The following is a 21,270-nucleotide window of genomic DNA, read 5'->3' on the forward strand; positions in this document are numbered from 1 at the left end:
ATACCCATCTGGAACCATATATAGTTATTACAATGTTTTTTACTATATTTCCTATGTTTTAATTTACCTCCTCATAACTATTTTCTAATTACCAATTTGCCCCCAACTGCCCTCCCCTGCTGGCCTGGTCACCCCTAACTGTCCTCCCCTGTAGGCCTGTTCCCACCCAACTACCCTCCCCTGCAGGCTTGGTTCCCCACCCCCCAACTGCCCTCCCCTGCAGGATTGGTCCCCACCCCTCCCAACTGCCCTCCTCTGCTGGCCCAATCACCCCTACTGCCCTCCCCTGCAGGCCTGATCACCCACAACTGCCCTCCCCTGCAGGCCTGATCGCCCACAATTGCTCTCCCCTGTTGGCCATCTTGTGGTGGCCATCTTGTGTCCACCTGGGGGTGGCCATCTTGTGAGCTACAGTGATGGTCAATTTGCCTATTGTCTCTTTATTACATAGGATGATTTTTACCCTTCATTTTGTTTATACGGTGTATCATATGAAATGATTTGCAGATTTTGAAACTTGCATCCTTTGAATAAATCCCACTTCATCATAATGTATGATCTTTTTAATATATTACTGAATTCAGTTTGCTAATATTTTGTTGAGGATATTTGCATCTATGTTCATCAGGGATACTGGCCTATAATTTCCTTTCTTTGTAATGTCTTTATCTGGTTTTTGAATCAGGATAATGCTGGCCTTGAAAATGAGCTTAGGAGTCTTTCCTCCTCTCAAAATATTTGGAGAAGTTTGAGGATAGATGTTAGTTCTTCTTTGAATGTTTGGTAAAATTCACCTGTGAAGTAATCCAGTCCATGACTTGTATTTCAATTTCATTGGTTATAATCAGTCTGCTCAGAATTTCTGTTGTTTCTTGTTTTAATCTTGGAAGATTGTATGTTTCTAGAAATTTATCCATTCCTTCCAGATTTTTCAATATGTTGGCATATAATTGTTCATACTATTTTTTTATACTCCTTTTTATTCCTGTGGTGTCAGTGATCACTTCTCTTTCATTTCTGATTTTATTTGGGTCCTCTCTTTTTTTCTTGATGTGTCTGGTTAAAGGTTCATCAATCTTGTTTATCTTTTCAAAGAAGCACCTCTTGATTTCCTTGATCTTTTGTATTGTATTTTAAATTCTATTTTATTTCCAGTATAAACTTTATTTCCTTTCTGCTATTCACTTTAGGCTTAGTTTGTTGTTCTTTTACTAGTTCTTTTAGGTGTAAGGTTACATTGTTTGAGGTTTTTCTTGTTTCTTAAGGTATGTCAGTATTGCTACAAATTTCCCTCTTAGAACTGATTTTGGCCGAGACCAGTTTGGCTCAATGGATAGAGCGCTGGCTTGGGGACTGAAGGATCCCGGGTTCGATTCCGGTCAAGGGCATGTACCTTAGTTGCGGGCATATCCCCAGTAGGGGGTGTGCAAGAGGCAGCTGATCGATGACTCTCCCTCATCGATGTTTCTAACTCTCTCTCTCCCTTCCTCTCTGTACAAAATCAATAAAATATATATATATTTTTTAAAAAACTGATTTTGTTGTGTTCCATAGATTTTGGTTCTTGTGTTTCATTTTCATTTGTCTCAAGGTATCTCTTTTGATATCTTCTTTGACCTCACGGTTAACCCATTTATTGTTTAGTAGCATTTTATTTAGCCTCCATGTGTTTGTATATTTCTCTGTGGTTTTTCATCTTGTATTTAATTTCTAGTTTCATACCATTGTAGTTGAAGAAGATGCTTGATATGATTTCAATCTTCTTAAACTTATTGAGACTTTTTTGTGTCTTAACATGTGGTCTATCCTGAAAAATGTTCCATATGCATTTGAAAGGAATGTATATTCTGCTGCTTTGGGTTGAAATGCTCTGAAAATATAAATTAAATGCATCTGCTCTAATGTATCATTTAAAGCTGATGTTTACTTGTTAATCTTAATTCTAGAAGATCTATCCATTGATGTTAATGGATTGTTAAATTCACTACTATGACTATATTATTACTGCTGATCTCTCCTTTATGTCCATCAAGCCTAGCTTTATATATTTAGGTACTCCTATGTTGCATGCATAAATGTTTACAAGGGTTATATCCTCTTGTTGAATTACTGCTTTATCATTATGTAATGTCCTTGTCTTTTATAGTCTTTATTTTAAAGCTATTTTTTCTTATGTAAGTATTGCTATCCCAGCTTTTTGTTTCAATTTGCATGAAATATCTTTTTTTCATCCCTTTACTTTTAGTTTGTATATGTCTTTTGATCTAAAGGGAGTTTCTTGTACACAACATATACACGGGCATTTGTTTTCTTATCCATTCAGCTACCCTACGTCTTTTGATTGGAGCATTTAACTCACTTACATTTAAAGTTATTATTGATAGGTATGTATTTGTTGCCATTTTATTATTAATATTTTTGTCCTCTTCTTCTTCTTCTTAAATAGAAGTACCTTTAACATTTCTTGTAATACTAGTTTAATGGTGGTGAACCCCTTTAGCTTTTCCTTGTCTGGGAAACTCTTTATTTCTCCTTCAATTTCATATTACAGCCTTGATGGGTAGAATATTCTTGGTTGTAAGTTCTTGCTTGTCATCACTTTGAATATTTCATGCCAGTGAATATTTCTGGCATGAAAAGTTTCTGTTGCAAAACTCATCTGACAGTCTTTTGGGAGCTCCCTTATACTGTAACTCCCTCTTGAAATCACTGGATAAAATCTTTAGACAAAAAATCAGCAAAGAAACAGCAATCCTAAACGACTCACTAGATCAGATAGATTTAATTGACATCTTCAATACACTTCACCCAAAGCTTCAGAATACACAATCTTCTCAAGTGCACAAGGGACATTTTCAAATAGACCACATATTGGGACACAGGCAAAGTCTCTTCAAATTTAAGAAGACTGAATTTATATCAAGCAATTTGTCAGACTACAATGGCATAATATTAGAAACAAACTACAATAACAAGAAAAAAAACAAAAAACACTCAAATACTTTGAGGTTAAATAGCATGTTATTAAATAACTAGAGGCCTAGTGCATGAAATTAGTGCATGGGGGCAAGGGTCCCCTCAACCCAGCCTGTACCCTCTCCAATCCAGGACCCCTTGGGGGATGTCCAACTGCCGGTTTAGGCCCTATCTCAGGGATTGGGCCTAAATTGGCAGTCAGACATCCCTCTCGCAATCTGGAACTGCTGGCTCCTAACTGTTCACCTGCCTGCCTGCCTGATTGCCTCAAACTGCGCCCCCCCCCCCCCTTGCAGCCTGAATACCCCAAACTTCACCCCCTGCCAACATAGTTGCCCCCAACTGCCCCCCTGACTGCCTGGTCACCCCCAAATGCCCCCACCACCGGCCTGGTCACCCTTCACTGGTGGGAATGCACATTTGGGCAGCCACTGTGGAAAACATTATTGAGTTTCCTCAAAATATTAAAAATGGAACTCCCATTTGTACAGTAATTCCACTTTTAGGAATATATCCCAAGAAATCAGAAACAACAATCAGAAAGGATATATGCACCCCTATGTTCATAGCAGCACAATTTACAATAGCTAAAACTTAAAAACAGCCTAAATACCCATCAGCAGATGAGTGGATTAAAAAATTGTGGTACATCTATACAATGGAATACTATGCTGCTGTAAAAAAGAAAGAAGTCTTAACTATTCGCAACAGCATGAATGCTAAGCAAAATAAGCCCGTCAGAGAAAGATAAATATCACATGATCTCACTCATTTGTGGAATATAATGAACAACATTAATGAACAAAAATAGATCAGAGTCCAAAGCATTGAACAGAGGGAAGGCAGGGGTGGGGGTGGGGGTAAGAGATCAACCAAAGGACTTATATGCATGCATATAAGCATAACTAAATGGACACAGACCTAGGAGGGTGAGGGCATGTGCTGGGTGGCTAGGGAGAGGTCAATGGGGGAAAAGGGAGACATATTTATAGCATATGTAATACTTTAAACAATAAAGAATTAAAAAAAAAAGAATGTCAATTCAATAAAGGGAAATAATCCAATTTATATTGTCTTAGAAAATTGCTTCTCAAAAGTAATCCTATATAAAAAAAGCCTAATATGCTAAGTGTCTGGTCATCCGGTCATCCATTCAACCAATCAAATCATAATATGCTAAGACCTCTCAACCGCTCGCTATGACAGGCACTGACCACCAGGAGTCAGTTAGTTGACCGTTTGACCAGTTGCTATGATGTGCACTGACCACCAGGGGGCAGACGCTCCAACTGGTAGGTTAGCTTACTGCTGGGGTCTGGCCAATCGGGATTGAGCGAGACAGACCAGACATGCCCTGGAGCCTTCCAGTGGTTCCTCCCTGGTTGGCCAACATTGTGCACCAATGAGGTCCCTCGGCCTGGCCTGCACCCTCTCGCAATTCAGGACCCTTCAGGGGATGTCGAAGAGCTGGTTTCGGCCCAATCTCACAGGCCAGGCCAAGGGACCCCAGTGTTGCACAAATTTGTGCACCGTGCCTCTAGTTATAGAATAATGAGCAGTAGTTAAGAAAACAGAACGTACATTAAGAAAAACTACTAATTGAACTGTGGAGGCTTTTAATTCACAGTATTTGATACTCATTCATGTAAATGTGTAATATGTTGACACTTGATTTATATACAGACAAATCTGTTATGCCACTGTCTTTTTTAAAAGAACCTGATTATAAACCCAAGTTAACAACTAACAATTTCTTATCCTAGTTGAGAAAAATATTAAAAATGTATAGGTTCCTGGTTAAAGAATATTACAATATGCTGAGGTTAACTGACATCTGATTTTAAAATATTTTTTATAATAGTTGGCACAAATATTATATTAGTTTCAGGTATATAACATAGTGATTCAACATTTATATACCTGATGTGATCACCAAGATAAGTCTAGTAACCATCTGTCACTGTGCAAACGTATTGCAATATTATTGACTATATTCCCTGTGCTGTAATGACATGTGATTTTTTTAAACCAAAAGCTAAGAGCTTTAGGAGGGAAAATGCCAAACTAATGAAAGACTGTATCAATGAATCATGAGAAATTTTTTTCAAATAAGATCATTTTTTTAAATAGTGCCCCAAGGGCTCTTTGAACTCTAAAATTCAAGATGTAAAATCTATATTTCCCATCATTTTCCCTCCCAAGACTGACTGCTCTTGAATGTTCTCTAGTGCTATGAAAGCAATCATTGTCAGCTCCAGGTGCTGAACCTCAAAACTAGAAACCTCCCTTTCCTGACCCCTCATATCCAAAATATGACCAGGCCCCACCAATTCTTCCTTAGCAGCATTTCACCATGCCCTGACACGCCCTAACACAGGCCCTCAATTCTGGGACTCAGCAACAGTCTTCCAATGTTAGTGTTTAAGGTTTCCAAATTCTGCAGGCTGCTTGAGATTACTATGCCAACTGTAGAATAGAGCCCCATTATCTAGGACATATGGCCTAAATATCAAACCTCCATCTAGAGGCTTTTCATGAACTAGTTCTATCATATGACTTTCATGCTATTTCCTGTCTCATTAACACCTATTTAAGCCTCAGCTCTCCTCATTAATGTCCTTTGCTCTGGGAAGATTTTCCAAATCACCTGAGCCTATGACAGTTCCTCTGCCACAGGACTTCATTGTAACTTGAACTTGCCCAACAAGAGCATATTATAATTGCTTCAGAAGTTACCTCCCAGGAAAAATCAAGATGTGGCATAGGTAAACACCTGAAATTGCTGCCTCGCACAATAACTTCAAGACTACAACTAAAAGACAAAATGGACATTATCCAGAATCACTGGAAGGCTGGCTAAGTGGAAATTCTACAACTATAAGGGAAGAGAAAAGCACACTGAGACTCAGAGGAGCTGCAGAAGTAAAGGCAGAGGTACAGAGGAGTACATGAGCAGAGAGGACTGGCAACCGAGTATGCAGCTGTATTTTTCAAGCAGGAGAAAGACAAAAGCTCCCAATTGCTCTAAACTCCAGTTCCAGGCAAGACTCTGGGGACCCAGATTCATATGGGGAGAAACTGGACTGTCTGGCAATGGGCGGAACTCAAGGGCAGCTTTCTCTCAGAGATGCTTACAGCAATTACCACAGGACACTGAGACCCGGAGGCCTCTTAGCACAGGGCTGACGGGAAGCCATTGCTGTTTGCTCTGCCCTGAGACTCCGCCCAACCAAACTGTGCACAGAGACTTTTGTATATGAATGGCCTGGTCCTTTGAAATCTAAACTTACTTAACAAAAAGAGTGAGACCCAGAATATCCAAAAGAAGGACCAAGACCCCACACCAGCTTGCATTGCTTCACAGCTGGGCCTCATCTGGGCACCTCCAAAACCCAAACAAAGAAGAGGAATCTGCAGATCTCTCGTAGCTCCTGCTGGGTGGCCTCAAGCAGAGGCTAAATTTGCATCTACTTGGAGATTCAAGAGCCAGTGTACCCAGGAGTCAGAGTAGGACTATCCAGATTACAACTCCTCAGATCCATAAGAGACACACGCAGGGGGCAGACTCAGTGAGTACCAAAGCCCCACTGAATCAAATCTTGCCTCATAAGAGTGTCTCCAGCACAGAAGTTCTCCCATTGTATACACAGCTGATCCTCAAAGCCAACTGGCCTGGAGGTCAATTCCTCCCAGTGATACCAACAATAATCAAGGCTGAACTATAACAAGACTGTGCACACAGCCCACAAAAGGATGCACCAAGAGTGTCCACCTCAGGTAACTAGGGATGCTGAGCCACGGGGCCCTATAGGACACCTCGCACACAAAGCCACTCTATCAACTCAGGGAAACAGCCAAAATGCAGAGAAAAAAACAACAACAACAACAAAAAAAAACAGGTCACAATGAAAGAAATGGAGGAAAGCAAACAACTGGATATAGAGTTCAAAACCACGGTTATAAGGTTTATCAAGAATTTTCTAGAAAAGTCCGATAAATTTAGTGAGACCCTCGAGGATATGAAAAAGAACCAACTAGAAATTATGCATACACTGACTTAAATAAAAAATAATATACAGAAATCCAACAGCGGACAAGAGAATTGCAAGATTCAAGCCAAAGATTTGAAATACAAAGAAGCAAAAACAAAAACAAAAAACAAAACACACACACACACACACACACACACACACACACAAAACACCCAACCAGAAAAGAAAAAGAATCCAAAAATATGAAGATAGTATAAGAGGAACCTCTGGGACAACTTCAAGCATACCAACATCAGAATTATGGGGGTTCCAGAAGAAGAGAGAGAACAAGATACTAAAAACCTATTTGAAGAAATAATGACAGAAAATTTCCCCTACCTGGTGAAAAAAACAGACTTATAAGTCGAGAAAGCAAGGAGTTACTCCCCCTCCCTCCCCAAAATAAAAAGGAGTCCAAAGAGGACCACCCAAGATACATTGTAATTAAAATGCCAAGAGTAAAAGACAAAGAGAGAATATTAAAAGCAGCAAGAGAAAAACAGTTACCTACAAGGGAGCACCCATATGATTATCAGCTGATTTCTCAACAGAATCTATGCAGGCCAGAGAGGAATGCCAAGAAATATTCTAAGTGATGAATAGCAAGAACCTACAAAATTACTCTACCCAGCAAAGCTATCATTCAGAATTAAAGGTCAGATAAAGAGCTTCATAGATAAGAAAAAGTTAAAGGAGTTCATCACCGCCAAGCCAGTATTATATGAAATGCTGAAAGGTATTCTTCAAGAAGAGGGCGAAGAAGAAAAAGGTAAAGATAAAAATTATGATCAACAAATACATATCAACAAGTGGATCTAAAAATCAAGTGAATAAAGAATCTGTTGAACAGAATAAACTGGTGAATATAATAGAATCAGGGGCATAGAAAGGGAGTGGACTGACAATTCTCAGGGGGAAAGGGGTATGGGGGTGCATGAAGAGACTGGATAAAAATCGTACACCTATGGGTGAGGATGGTCGGCTGGGGGAGGGGGGGTAAGGGCAGAGGGTGTGGTGGGGAACTGGGTACAGGGGAACTATGGGGGGGGGGGGAAGAGGAACAACTGTAATAATCTGAACAATAAAGATTTATTGAAAAAAAAAAAAAAAAGAAGAAGAAGTTACCTCCCTCATCCTACTCAACCATGTCAAGACTGCTTGCTTTGTGAATATATACCAGGCCAGGGCTTTTCACAGTTCTAGATGCTAGAATTCAGCAAACAGCCATCTTCTCTCCATGGCTTCACATGGCCTTTTATAAATGTGTAAACAAGGTTGGGTTGGGAGGTTGGGGGTGGGCATGCTCTAGTGTCTCTTCATATAAGAAAACGAATCCTGACAGATTAGAGTCCCACTCTTATGGCTTCCTTTAGCATTGATTACTTTCTTAGAGGCCCCATCTCAAATACAACACATGACTTTTGAAATGACATAAACATTCTGTCTATAATAGTAGGCGACCCTTAAATTAGCCATCAGGAGGAGAACCAAGATGGCGGCATAGGTAAATGCCTGTACTTGCTGCCTCCCACAACTACATCAAAATTACAACTAAAATACAGAACAACTAACATCCAGAACCAAGGGAAAGCTGGCTGAGTGGAAGTACTAGAGAGGTAAAGAAGAAAGCACACTGAGACTGGTAGGAGGAGTGGAGGCGCGGAACGGGCTGGTCCGGCACCCAGGAGTGCTGCTTTTTAACTGGGACAACATCAAATGTAACAACATTCACATCATAGGCGTTTCAGAAGGATAAGAGAGAGGGGAAGATATGAAAACCTAATCCTATCTAATAAAGAAGGAATATGCTAATTGACCCCCATGCCGTCATACAGATAGAGGTGCCCACAGCCAATAAGAAGGGAATATGCTAATTGACTGTCATGCCCTCAAAGATGGCAGTGTCCACAGCCACAAGATGGTGGTGCCCAGTCCCCTCAGCCCCACCAGGGTACCTGCCTCCAGAGTCCCCCTGACCCCTCAATCCCCCAGCCACCCAGTGTCTCCCAAGACAGGTATCCAGGGCTGGCCGAGGCTTGTGCTGCCGACAGTGGCAGCAGCAGAGGTGAGATGGGCCTGATTGCTGGGTTGCCTCCTGCCCCTGAGGGGTCCCAGACTGTGAGTTGGGGCAGGCTGGGCTGAGGGACCCTCCCTCCAATGCATGAAATTTTCATGCACCAGGCCTCTAGTTATCGAAATAATGATGGAAAACTTCCCTAACCTGTTGAATGGAACAGACACAAAAGTCCAGGAAGTACATAGAGTCCCAAACAAGATGAACACAAAGAGGCCCACCCCAAGACATGTCATAATTAAAATATCAAAGGTTAAAAACAAAGAGAGAATCTTAAAAGTAACAAGAGAAAAGCATTAGTTATGTACAAGGGAGTCCCCATGGACTATCAACTGATTCTGCAACAAAAACTTTGCAGGCCAGAAGGCATAAAACAGTGGTCGGCAAACGGCGGCTCGCAAGCCACATGCAGCAATTTGGCCCCTTGAGTGTGGCTCTTCCACAAAATACCATGTGGGGACGTGCACATACAGTGAGATTAAAACTTTGTGGCCCGTGCGCAGACTTGGGCGAGTCTATTTTGAAGAAGTGGCGTTAGAATACTCAAGGGGCCTATGAGTCGCATAAGGCTCGTGAGCCACGGTTTGCCGACCACTGGCATAAAACATTCAGAAATGAAAAGCAACCAAGATTACTGTAACCAGCAAGGCTATCATTTAGAAAAGCACAGATAAAGGGTTTTCCAGATAAGAAAATACTAAAGGACATGAGTTCATCACCACCAAACCAGTAAGACAGTAGCCCACCCTTGATCTTTCTAATTTTTTGGTATATAATGGTGATATAGTTCACATACCATAAAATTCAACCTTTTAAAGTATACAATTCAGTAGCATAGTTATGAACATGTGCAACCAACACCACCATATAATTCAAGAACATTCTCATCACCCCAAAAAGAAATCCCATAGATATCAGCAATCACTTCCCAATCTGTTCTTCCCTAGTCCCTGGCCATCAATCTACTTCCTGTCTCTATGGGTTTACCTACTCTGAACATTTCCTATAAATGAAATCATACAATATGTGGCCTTTTGTGTCAGACGTTTTTCCACCTACTACAGTGTTTTCAAGGTTCATCCATGTCTACTACTTTTAAAAAAAGCATTTTTAATGGAGAATTTGAATTAGAAACTAGGCAGAGTAGTATAAACCTCTATGTATCCATCATCTAGCCTCAACAACCCCCAACCCATCTACACATCACATACCTCACCTGAATAGCATTCCAGATACTATATTGTTTCTGTGAAAATATTTCCATAAGGACATTTTATAATAGCTGTTCTAACACTGAGCCTCCTGATCAGTTTCCCTTCTTATTTTAATGGCCTACATCTACAAAGAGCTGAATTTTTTCTTTGCTAGGCATTATTTACTTAAGAAATACACTGGATTCATATATCCTGCATAATAAAAGCACTGAAGGGGAAAAATGGAAATAGAGTCATGAACCAAAATCTCATCTAAAATATGACAAATACCTCAGTATTTCTTGACAGTCAGAAACACTTATATGGAGGTTGTTTACTGTTTCGTTTTCCCTCGTCACCCCAGAAAAGGCCTAGAGGTTATTACAAGCAGTTTTGCTTTTGTTTTTTAGCATGCACCATTACAATCCAGAAAGCACTACAAATGCCTATGTGAGGATAAATACAAAGTAATTTCACACAAAAGAAGAGCATTTATGAGCCCAACAGACAGACTTTAGGGTTTTTTAAAAAATTGTTTTAGGAAAGGTAGCAAACAAGCAGATATTCACTGTTATAAGGTAAGGGGAAAATAAGAGAAAAAAGAAGAAAGGAGAAATAAGAATAAGGGTGGCAGGAGAATTCATATTCACATTACTCTTACCTTTTTGTGAGCAATCAGGAGGCAATTGGAATGTTCATGTTCACAAGCAATTTCATAGTCAGGGATCAGGCCCACCAGTTCACGGACGAAGCGTACTACTTCCTCGTGCCAGGGCACGTTGGCCATGGTAAGACTGCTTGCTGAACTCTCTCCACAGTAGGTAACACCCTGCGGAAACATGACAATAGTTAGAGACAATTAAAGACCTGTTTAAATGTCATAGAGAAAATTTCAGAGCTAAAAAGGCTTCTAGAGTTCATCCAAATCAATCCCATCTGTATTTTAAAGTGAAGAAGGTGATACAAAGATGATAAATTGCTTGGGAACTAATACAAGGAGTTAGTGACAAGGACAGCACTGGCGCTCCCGGGCTGGCCGATGTTCTTTTCACTCTATGGCAGTGCTGGTGCGTGGGTACCTGTGCTTGTGTCATGTACTACAATATTATTTGAGCCAATAACATATCTTTCCATTCAGATTCATTTGGGATCTATAATAGATTAATTCTCAAGGGGTGACAGTCCACTAGAATAATAATGCAGGCATAGTTGACAGCCATAAAAATTCACCGAACAGTTTATTCACTGGGAAAATAAACTGAGCTCCCATTTTATGGTACAGTTTAGATGTGAGGATGGTAAATTTTATATTAAAGGCTGGATAGGGATCCCATTATTATTACTTATTCTTTAAAGATATCACTTTGTAACGCATTTTGTACACACACACACACACACACACACACTCATGCCAAATAGGAAATACTTATGAGGATGTGTATAAAAGCATTTAAGCACTCCTACATGTATCTTACCTCTATAAAAATTCTTATTCTGTGAAATAACTTTGGTTCTGTTTTGAACTCTACCTGACAGTCATATAAAATCCAAACACATTTCATAACTAAGTTCTCTACTGGTAGATTACATAATGATGAATAATTCATTTTTAAATAATATTGGATATCTTATCTTTGTAGGCTCTTCAAATACTTCAGAATCAAACTTTCTTAACAAATGGTTTGAATATTCTAGATATGCTACTATTAAGTAGGGAATACTGAAATAAAAAACCTCTCTCTCTCTCTCTCTCTCTCTCTCTCTCTCTCTCTCTCTTTCACACACACACACACACACACACACACACACACACACACACACAATCATTAAAAGGGGTAGAATGACATTAATGAAAAATCCACAAATGAACTCTGCAGAGTGACCCTGACCCTACAGATGGCAGAGCCAGGACTTGGCTGAAAACTCAGATGAGCTCTGCAGAACGCTCTGTTCCAGATGGCTGTGCATGAAGATTGCTGGTCTACTAGACTGAGATGACCTTTGCTGGACACAAACCTTAGGTGACCCAGCTTAGTTCTAGCAAACAAGAGAATCTTCTTTATTAGCCCAATAATTTATTGAATTCATTAAATTGAGTCTGAGTTGTCAGTGAATTAAAAAAGCAAGTAGTTTTAAAAAGTCTTTAAGAAAGCATGGCTGAAAAATTATGCTAAACATACCCAAATGTGTGAAAAGGATTTATTGATAAAATTGGTCACAAAAACAAACTTTACTTCAATTTAAATACTGTTTATAATGCATGAATTATGTGAACACCCATGTATGGAACAGTTATTTCAAAGGAATTTATTTTTAATATTTAAAAAGTTAGTTCATTGAAGCAGAGGTTTTTAGATAAGATCTTATATTCATGACAATGGCTTTGGTTTAATATTTCTTATTCAGCAATAATAAATCATGAAATATTAAGAAGATATTTGGCTTGGAAATGAAATTAGAGGATGAATGCCACCCAGCTCATTATTATGCCTTCACATAATATTTCTCTACACATTCGCATGATGCTTTATAGCACTTTCCAAAGCACTTTCACATAAAAGTTCTCATTTTTTTAAAAATATATTTTATTGAATTTTTATAGAGAGGAAGGGAGAGAGATAGAGAGCTAGAAACGTCAAAGAGAGAGAAACGTCAACCAGCTGCCTCCTGCACACCCCACACCGGGGATGTGCCCGCAACCAATGCACATGCCCCTGACCGGAATCGAATGCAGGACCTTTCAGTCCGCAGACCGACACTCTACCACTGAGCCAAACCAGCTTCGGCAAAGTTCTCATTTTAACCAAACCAAATCTGCTGGGGTCGGCAGTATGGGTAGCTTGAACCATCCACAGAGCGTGAACCTTCACCATGACAGAAATGTTATGGGCAGAAACCGGTTTCAGTGAACCTGGGTGTGAAGTCACTTTCAGGAACCCCTGAGCCCTCACCAGCATAGCTCCTAATGCCTCATCTCTGGTGCTCTCTGCCTTGGCTTCTTCACTTCTTCCAAACTCTGGTCTACCAATGACCTGTGCTGACTTTATTCCTGCTCACTTAACCCTGAACTATCTAAAACCACTATCAGTTTCCCTCATATCACAGCTATCTGCCACCTTCTCACCCCACCACCACACCCCAGACCCTCCCCATTTATTACCAACATCATGTTCTTTCCTCACAACTTTGAAAAAAGAACAACTTTAAGAAAAGAGATGGGCGGAAACCGGTTTGGCTCAGTGGAGCAGGGGTCCTCAAACTTTTTAAAGTGGGGGCCAGATCACGGTCCCTCAGAGAGCTGGAGGGCCGGACTATATGAACTACTAATTCCTACTGTAACACCTCAGCTGCGCTCACTGCCCAAAAAACCTGGCGGGCCGGATCAGACTCCTCTGCGGGCTGCATGTGGCCCACGGGCCGTAGTTTGAAGACCCCTGGCAGAGCGTCAGCCTGCGGACTCTAGAGTCCCAGGTTCGATTCCGGTCAAGGGCATGTACGTTGGTTGCGGGCACATCCCCAGTAGGGGGCGTGCAGGAGGCAGCTGATCGATGTTCCCTTCTCATCGATGTTTCTACCCCTCTATCCTTCCTCCTTCCTCTCTGTAAAAAAATCAATCTAAAAAAATTTTTTTAAAGAAAGAAAGAAAACAGATGGGCACAATGTGGCAACTGGAAAGTAGTCATTCACTCCAGAATCTACAGGTTGAGGAGTAACAAGCAGACCTAAAGAAAGTTCCCAAAGAACAGGACCATATTTGTACGTCTTCACATTGTAGTGAGCACAGCCCACAGCATTTTCAGGGTATAGGGATGACATGTTTGGGGTATGATGCTGCAGAATGTCATTAAAAAACAAACAGCCCAAGCTTCTCAACATGGCTTTGAGGCCAATTCTTCTATGAACCCACAACCAATCTATGCTGAATGACCTAAAGATCAAGTAACAAACTCTTCTATGATAAGAAACCCCAGAACTCTTTTCTGGTCTAATATAAAATTTCATTCATATTACTCAGAATTTGTCTACTCTTTAATGATCATGAACCAACTGATAAACACTAGTTAGGTATTACCATGTACATGGACAACTGCTATTATTCCTTATCTTCACAGAAAGCGTGAGACTATGCTAACCCATGTTTTGCAAGATGCATTCTGCAAAGATTGGGTTCTTCTAGACAGTTGCAGTGCAAAGGGTAAGAGAGTCTTGTATCATTTGGCAGCAAATAATTACTGAGTACTTACTATTCTCAAGGTACAATGCCAGGAGAGAATACAAAGGCAGTATTTCATTTATAAATAGTGTTATAAAAGTTTTCAATGAGACAAATGTTTGTAACATGAAACACATTTTCACAAACAAGTAATAATGATGGTTAAGATTCTTGAGATAGCAAATAAAGGCCTATTTAAGCCTAACAAAGCTAAAATATATGTTAATTTACTGGGCATATAATAAAAAAAAAAAAAGTATTTTACAAGACTAGTACTGAAAGAAAAGAGGAAATCAATGTAATGAATAGCTTCTATTGATTTAGTTTAAATAAATGTGCTTAATGGAAAGTGAGTTAAACATTTACTGAATCCAGGCAAACCATTATCCCAATGAATTTCTCAAAATAAAGCTATTACATTGCTACTATTATTCTAATTTTAATCTTGAGGAAGTATAGACTCAAGGAAGATAGTAACCTGTCCCAGCTCCTTCAGCACCTTTCAGGAATGTACCAAAGCTGTGCTCTTGCCCTACCCGATTTGGCTCACTGGGTATAGCATCGGCCTGCGGACTGAAGGGTCCCAGGTTGTGTGCTCGATCCCTAGTAGGGGGCATGCAAGAGGCAGCCAGTCAGTGATTCCCTCTGATCAATGGTGTTTCTATCTCTCCTTCTCCTCTGAAATCAATAAAAATATATTTTAAAAAAGAAAAAGAAAAAAGCTGTGCTCTTCCCTTCCCCACTTGAGACACCAGTGTGTGCAGACTATGGGGGATTCTGGCACCCCCCACATACACACACATCCAGGAAATACAGACAAAGGATATGAACAGTACTGTGTTTGCTTCTGTAAAGAGCCCCAGGCATTATCACTAACCCAGGTCAATTGGCACTATCCATTTCACATCTTCAGAGCCATTTTGTGACCTGGAGGCACTATTAAATTTTAACACCAATCCCTTTTGAGGGATAGGTCCTGGAAAACTTTTTCACCAACAGCATAGATAAGGGATAAATCTCCAAATGCCATTCTGTGCCAGTGGGTAAATTTTGTCCTAATTCAGTCTTCAACTGAAGTTAAAAGTACCTAGTCTTCTGTGCTTTAAACCCAAGTCCTGTCTCTGTCAGGGTTTAAAGTGTGACCTCCACACTTACACTGAGTGGTCAGATTATTATGATCTCCTATGTAATAAAAGGCTAATATGTAAATTGCCCCCTTGACCAGGAGTCTGGTCAGCAGGCATGCCAGCCAACCATCCATGTCCCCTCCCTCTGGCCAGGCTAGCCAGACCCCACCCATGCATGAACCCATGCACTGGGCTTCATATATATATATATTGGCAAAACCATTACACAGATAACCAGACATTATATGTCTCCTGCTGGAAGTATATATACACATACACATACACACACACACACACACACACACACACACACACACACACACATATACATACACATACACACACACATATATATATACATATGGCCAGATTATTATGCGTTCAGAGATCATAATAATCTGGCCACTCATTGTATATGATCTGTGGCCTCTTTGAACCTATATGTGGTTCAGATTTAATAAGACCAACATAGAACGCATAAAATTACTTCCCAAACTTACCTTCCTCCTGCCTGGATCTTTCCATCTCAGTAAACTGTTCCACATCCACACAACTGTTTAAGCTAAAAATCCAATGCTATTATGATTCCTTTTGTTCTTTCACTCCCTACATATCATCATCTAGCAATAAGTTCTGTTGGTTTTACTTCCAAAATTTATCCTAAATGCAGCCACATTTCTCTAACATATATTATCCATGACCTTCCCCAATCCATCACATGTCTTGTTTGGATTAAGCAATAGCTTTGTAACTGGTCTGCCTATTTCTACTACTGCCCTCTGTACTCTATTTATGACAGCAGCAAGCTATTGTTTTTTAATCATAAAGCAGACATATAATCCTCCAGCTTAAAACACTTTGGAAGTACATCTAGTATAAAGAAAAGCTTACCATGAAATTTGGTATAAAATCCAATCCTCTTATCCTTGCGTGAAAGACCCCACTTTTCTGATCCATCTTCTGTCACTGCCAACTCCAGCTGCCCCACAGAGATCACAGATAACCTCCATATACTATCTGTGCCATTTGCCTGAACGCTCTAATCCCAAGCCTTTGCGTATTTATGTTGCTTTTTAGTACGTTTTGAAAGTCATCTTCTCAGAAAAGCCTTCTGGCTTATGATATCTGGAATAGCCAACCACAATATCAGCAAAACAATATATGCATCAACCCACTTATAGGAATCCATCCCAAGGAAACACTGGCAAAGCCCTGGCTGGAGTGGCTCAATTGGTTGGAGCAACACAGGTTGGATTCCCAATCAGGGCACATATCTAGGTTTCAGGTTCAATCCCCAGTCAGGGGTGTATACAGGAGACAACCGATTGATGTATTTCTCTCACATTGCGCTCTCTCTCTCCTTCTCTCTCTCTCTCTCTCTCTCTCTCTCTCTCTCTCTCTCTCTCTCTCTCTCTCTCTCTCTCTCTCTCTCTCTCTCCTTCCCCCTTTGCTCCCTCTCTGGAATAAAAATAAATAAACCCAACAAATAAAATGAATGAAATATTGGCAAAACCATGACACAGATAACCAGACATTATATGTCTCCTGCTGGAAGTATACAATACCACCAATAATCTTGAAATGCAAACACACACACACAAGAATCTGATCAATCTTCTCTTTCCTTATTTTATTTTATTGTTTCCATCTCCGTTTATCACCTAGATAAATCAATCTTTTCTTGATTTAACTACCAATCCACAGGAAATATAGAAAACATAAGAAAATACAATCAGCAGAATCTAAAATATAAAAATGGGGAACAAGCCAGGATAAATAATCACTTTCATCAACAAAATAAATTACAAAGAGGAAAAACCATATGGAAGAGAAATTAGATTAAAAGACATTTAAGAGAAAAATAATGTATTTACAACGAATGGCCCTTTTTGTATCCAGATTTAAAATTACCAGTGAGCCCAACCAGCATGGCTCAGTGGTTGAGTGTCGCCCTATGAACCAGGAGGTCACAGTTCCATTCTGGTCAGGGCACATGCCGGGATGCAGACTCCATCCCCAGTGTGGGGCATGCAGGCTCTCTCCCTTTCCCTTCCACTCTAAAATCCATATATATATATATATATATATATATATATATATATATATATATATATATATATATATGTGTGTGTGTGTGTGTGTTTTATATACTGTTTGTTCAACAGTTTCAAATACTGTTGAAATAATTGGTCCACTTTGAAACCTAACATGTGCTAATACTTAAAAATTATTGTTAAAGTTGTTTAGTCATGAGAAGAGTATTTTGCATAAGTGTTTAAAATGAATACACATCTTTTAGAGTTATATATTTAAACAGTTGTGAGTCAATGATATAATGTGGGAATTTGCTTCTAATAATATGGTAAAGTGAGAAAATGGGGTAAGAATATAGCTGAAACATGAGTTGACAATTTTTGAAGCTGGGTTATGGGCAAATAGAGTAAATTAAACCAGTCTCTCCAATTCTTATATGTTTGAAATTTTCCATAATAGAAATTTATTTAAAAGCCAACCAATTATTCACTATAACTCTTTAATTTCCCAGCATATTCATGTTACTACAGTTGACTCTTGAAAAGTATGGGTTTGAACTGTGCAAGTCCATTTATTGACACATTTTTCTCAATAAATACTATAAATGAATTTTCTCAACCTTATGATTTCCTTAATAAAATTTTCTTTCCTCAAGCTTATTTTATTGTAAGAATATAGAATATAACATATATAACATATTATACACACTGAGTGGTCAGATTATTATGATCTCTGAATGCATAATAATCTGACCACTCAATGTATATATGCATATATATTAGAGGCGCGGTTCATAAATTCGTGCATGGGTGGGGTCCAGCCAGCCAGGCCAAGGTGAGGGGACATGGGCAGTTGGCTGGCCTGCCTGCTGGTTGAACTCCTGGTTGAGGGACAATTTGCATATTAGTCTTTTATTATATAGGATATACATTACACTGAGTGGCCAGATTATTATACATTCAGAGATCATAATAATATGGCCACTCAGTGTATATCTTAATCAATTGTTTCTATTATTAATAAGGCTCTGGTCTTAGTAGGCTTATGGGGAGTTAAAAGCTATACATGAATTTTCAAGTATGCTCCTAACCCCGCATTGTTCACTGGTCAGTTTATAATTATTCAGTTTGTGATGATTGTCTACCTCTCACCAAAATTATGTTTTTGTGAGAACTAATGCTTAGTTTTAACTGCTACTATCTCCAATGACTAGAACAGTGCCTGGTTCTTGATTAATATTTCTGAATAAATACGTAAACATCTGGGCCTCCCATAGAATCTAAAAAATGTTAACTCTAGGATGATTAACAAAGTGTCACGGGAAAAGGGCACAGAGTGGCCAGCAGGGGCTTACCTTCACTTCGATGAAGTCAGGCCGCCCTAGAGACACCAGCTCAGCATAGGCTTGGAGTTCATCCACATTCCATGCTTTAACTAGAGTCAGTCTGTAGACAGTCCGCTGTTGCTAAAACAAAGGAAAAGCCAACTTTGTTTTTATCTCAGCAGAAGTGATACCTAGGAAGACTTTCAAATTCCTTCAACCCATAGAGAACCCAGGTAAGGTGAAATCCAGCATGAACTCATATCTTTTAGAAAAATGAAAAAGCTATAAACAAAGTAATAAGATTCCCATAAGCCTTACAAAGGCAAAGATTAGCATATTTCTTTTCTCTCACTCATAATATCTAACAATATTAGGCACCCAAAAGGTTCTTGACAAAGACGCATTGAATGAGATTTAGTAAAGAACAATAAATTGACCACACAGTTTTAGACTGTAAAAAAATAAGATTAAGTAGCCAGTTATCAAGGGGGGGAGGGGGGGAGAGAATGAGCAGCTTTCCTGGCACAGTGTGTGAATATTTATATTTTTTAAAGTATAGTATCAGACAGGGATTCTTTCTCTTCTATGTAGAAATTGAACGAGTGTTAAACATTGAATAATTCATTCTCTACACCAGGGGTCTTCAAACTACGGCCCGCGGGCCACATGCGGCCCGCAGAGGAGTCTGATCCAGCCCGCCAGGTTTTTTGGGCAGTGAGCGCAGCCGAGGTGTTACAGTAGGAATTAGTAGTTCATATAGTCCGGCCCTCCAGCTCTCTGAGGGACCGTGATCTGGCCCCCACTTTAAAAAGTTTGAGGACCCCTGGCCCTAGTGTGAAGAGCTGATGGGATCTAAGGCACTTGGATCAACAGGCTCGTGGTTCTGCAAAGAAATGGGGTTTGAGGTCACCCATTTGAGATTGAGGGGTCAGGGAAGGAGTGAGGGCCCATTGCAAAGAGACGCAGTGGGCAGGGTTGGAAGGGAGGGAGGAGTGAGGGACGGTGAGGGGAGGCCTACATCTACATGGTGTAGAGCATGATTTGTAATATCTGCTTATTGTAATCAAGTTTTCATATATTCCTGGATGTTTCTGAACTTTCTACTCTATGATATTAGTTTTTTTTTTTATCTTGTCACAGTACCTAACTATAGCTTTATAATAAGACTTGATATTTAGCACAAACAACCTTTGTTCTTCAAAATTGTTTTTCTTCAAAATCATCTTGCTTATTCTTGGCCCCTTAATTCTTCTTACTATTTTAGAACTAGAAGCCCATTGCAGGAAGATTCCTGCATGAATAGGACTATCTGCAGCCTTCTCCACCACCCCGCCTGCTTCCCTCCCTTCTCCAAAGCCCTGCCTGCTACCCTGCTGCTTTACTCCCTTCTGCAGGGCTTGGCTTCCTTCTATGCTGTCTTCGGTCTTTGCTCTGTGCCTGGATATGCAAATTAACCGCCATCTTGTTGGGTTGATTTGCATGCTTGCTCCTGATTGACTGGTGAGCGTGGCTGGAGTTACTGTCAATTTGCATGTTTCTCTTTTATTAGGTAGGATTATACACACACACACACACACACACACACACACACACACACTTCTTTTCCTTTTCCTTGCATTCTCATGTAGTAAATTTCTGTATTAGCATGTTAGTAGTTCTCAGGGCACTGGTTGTTTTTACACTGAAACCTGTGCTGTACAATATGCCAGTAGAGCCACTCCTTCCAACCTCCCACCTCCAAAGGATGGAGAAATACTGCTCTGTATTACCCCTTTGCTTTCCTGGAGTGTAAGTACTGCTGCTTTTTAAATTCTCTAGAGTGTTTACTTCCAATCTCTTACTTACCCTGTTGGCTGCTAGTGAGCCTCGCCCATTTTGTCTATGCATTTTGTACTTCTCAGCTTTCTCTGTGGTTTTTCAAGCAATGAACTGAAGTATCCCTTTGATCATATGTCCATTAGATACATTATAATAATATACAATTGTGTGCGGGTATTTATGTATTTATATAAAATATAGGTATGGTTTCACCCTCCTCCTACTCCTTCACAGAGGCAACATTTTCCTGCACACTGACCACGTTTCCAGGAGGATGTCAAGCTCTTCTTTTATTTTTGCTATTGGAAGTAACTTAGGGAAGTGCATGAATATTCAAACTAACTCTGGCCACACTCTGTCTCATATTCTTGCTGATACACATGGTCTTCTGAGGCTCTGCTGAACCTAAGGCAAATATTTTCCCACTTCCTTTACTACTAGTAAGTTTCAGGTCTTTGAGCAGGAGAATTTTTTTTAAGG

At 39.8% G+C, this 21,270-nt stretch overlaps 1 protein-coding gene across 2 annotated transcripts in view; it reads right to left on the minus strand.

Annotated features, from left to right (window-relative positions):
* Positions 1 to 21,270, minus strand: part of LOC311620946 (S-adenosyl-L-methionine-dependent tRNA 4-demethylwyosine synthase TYW1) — a 103,199-nt gene that overhangs the window by 1,609 nt on the left and 80,320 nt on the right. For both annotated transcript variants that reach the window (XM_084880689.1, XM_084880688.1), the window contains 2 exons: positions 19,003 to 19,113; positions 10,936 to 11,103 (listed from right to left, as the gene is read on the minus strand). In XM_084880689.1, the coding sequence (XP_084736815.1) occupies positions 10,936 to 11,103; positions 19,003 to 19,113 (279 nt within the window). The remainder of the gene's footprint in view (positions 1 to 10,935; positions 11,104 to 19,002; positions 19,114 to 21,270) is intronic.

Source organism: Pipistrellus hanaki, assembly GCF_964339955.1.
Source record: "Pipistrellus hanaki genome assembly, chromosome: 4".
Taxonomy (NCBI): Eukaryota; Metazoa; Chordata; class Mammalia; order Chiroptera; family Vespertilionidae; genus Pipistrellus; species Pipistrellus hanaki.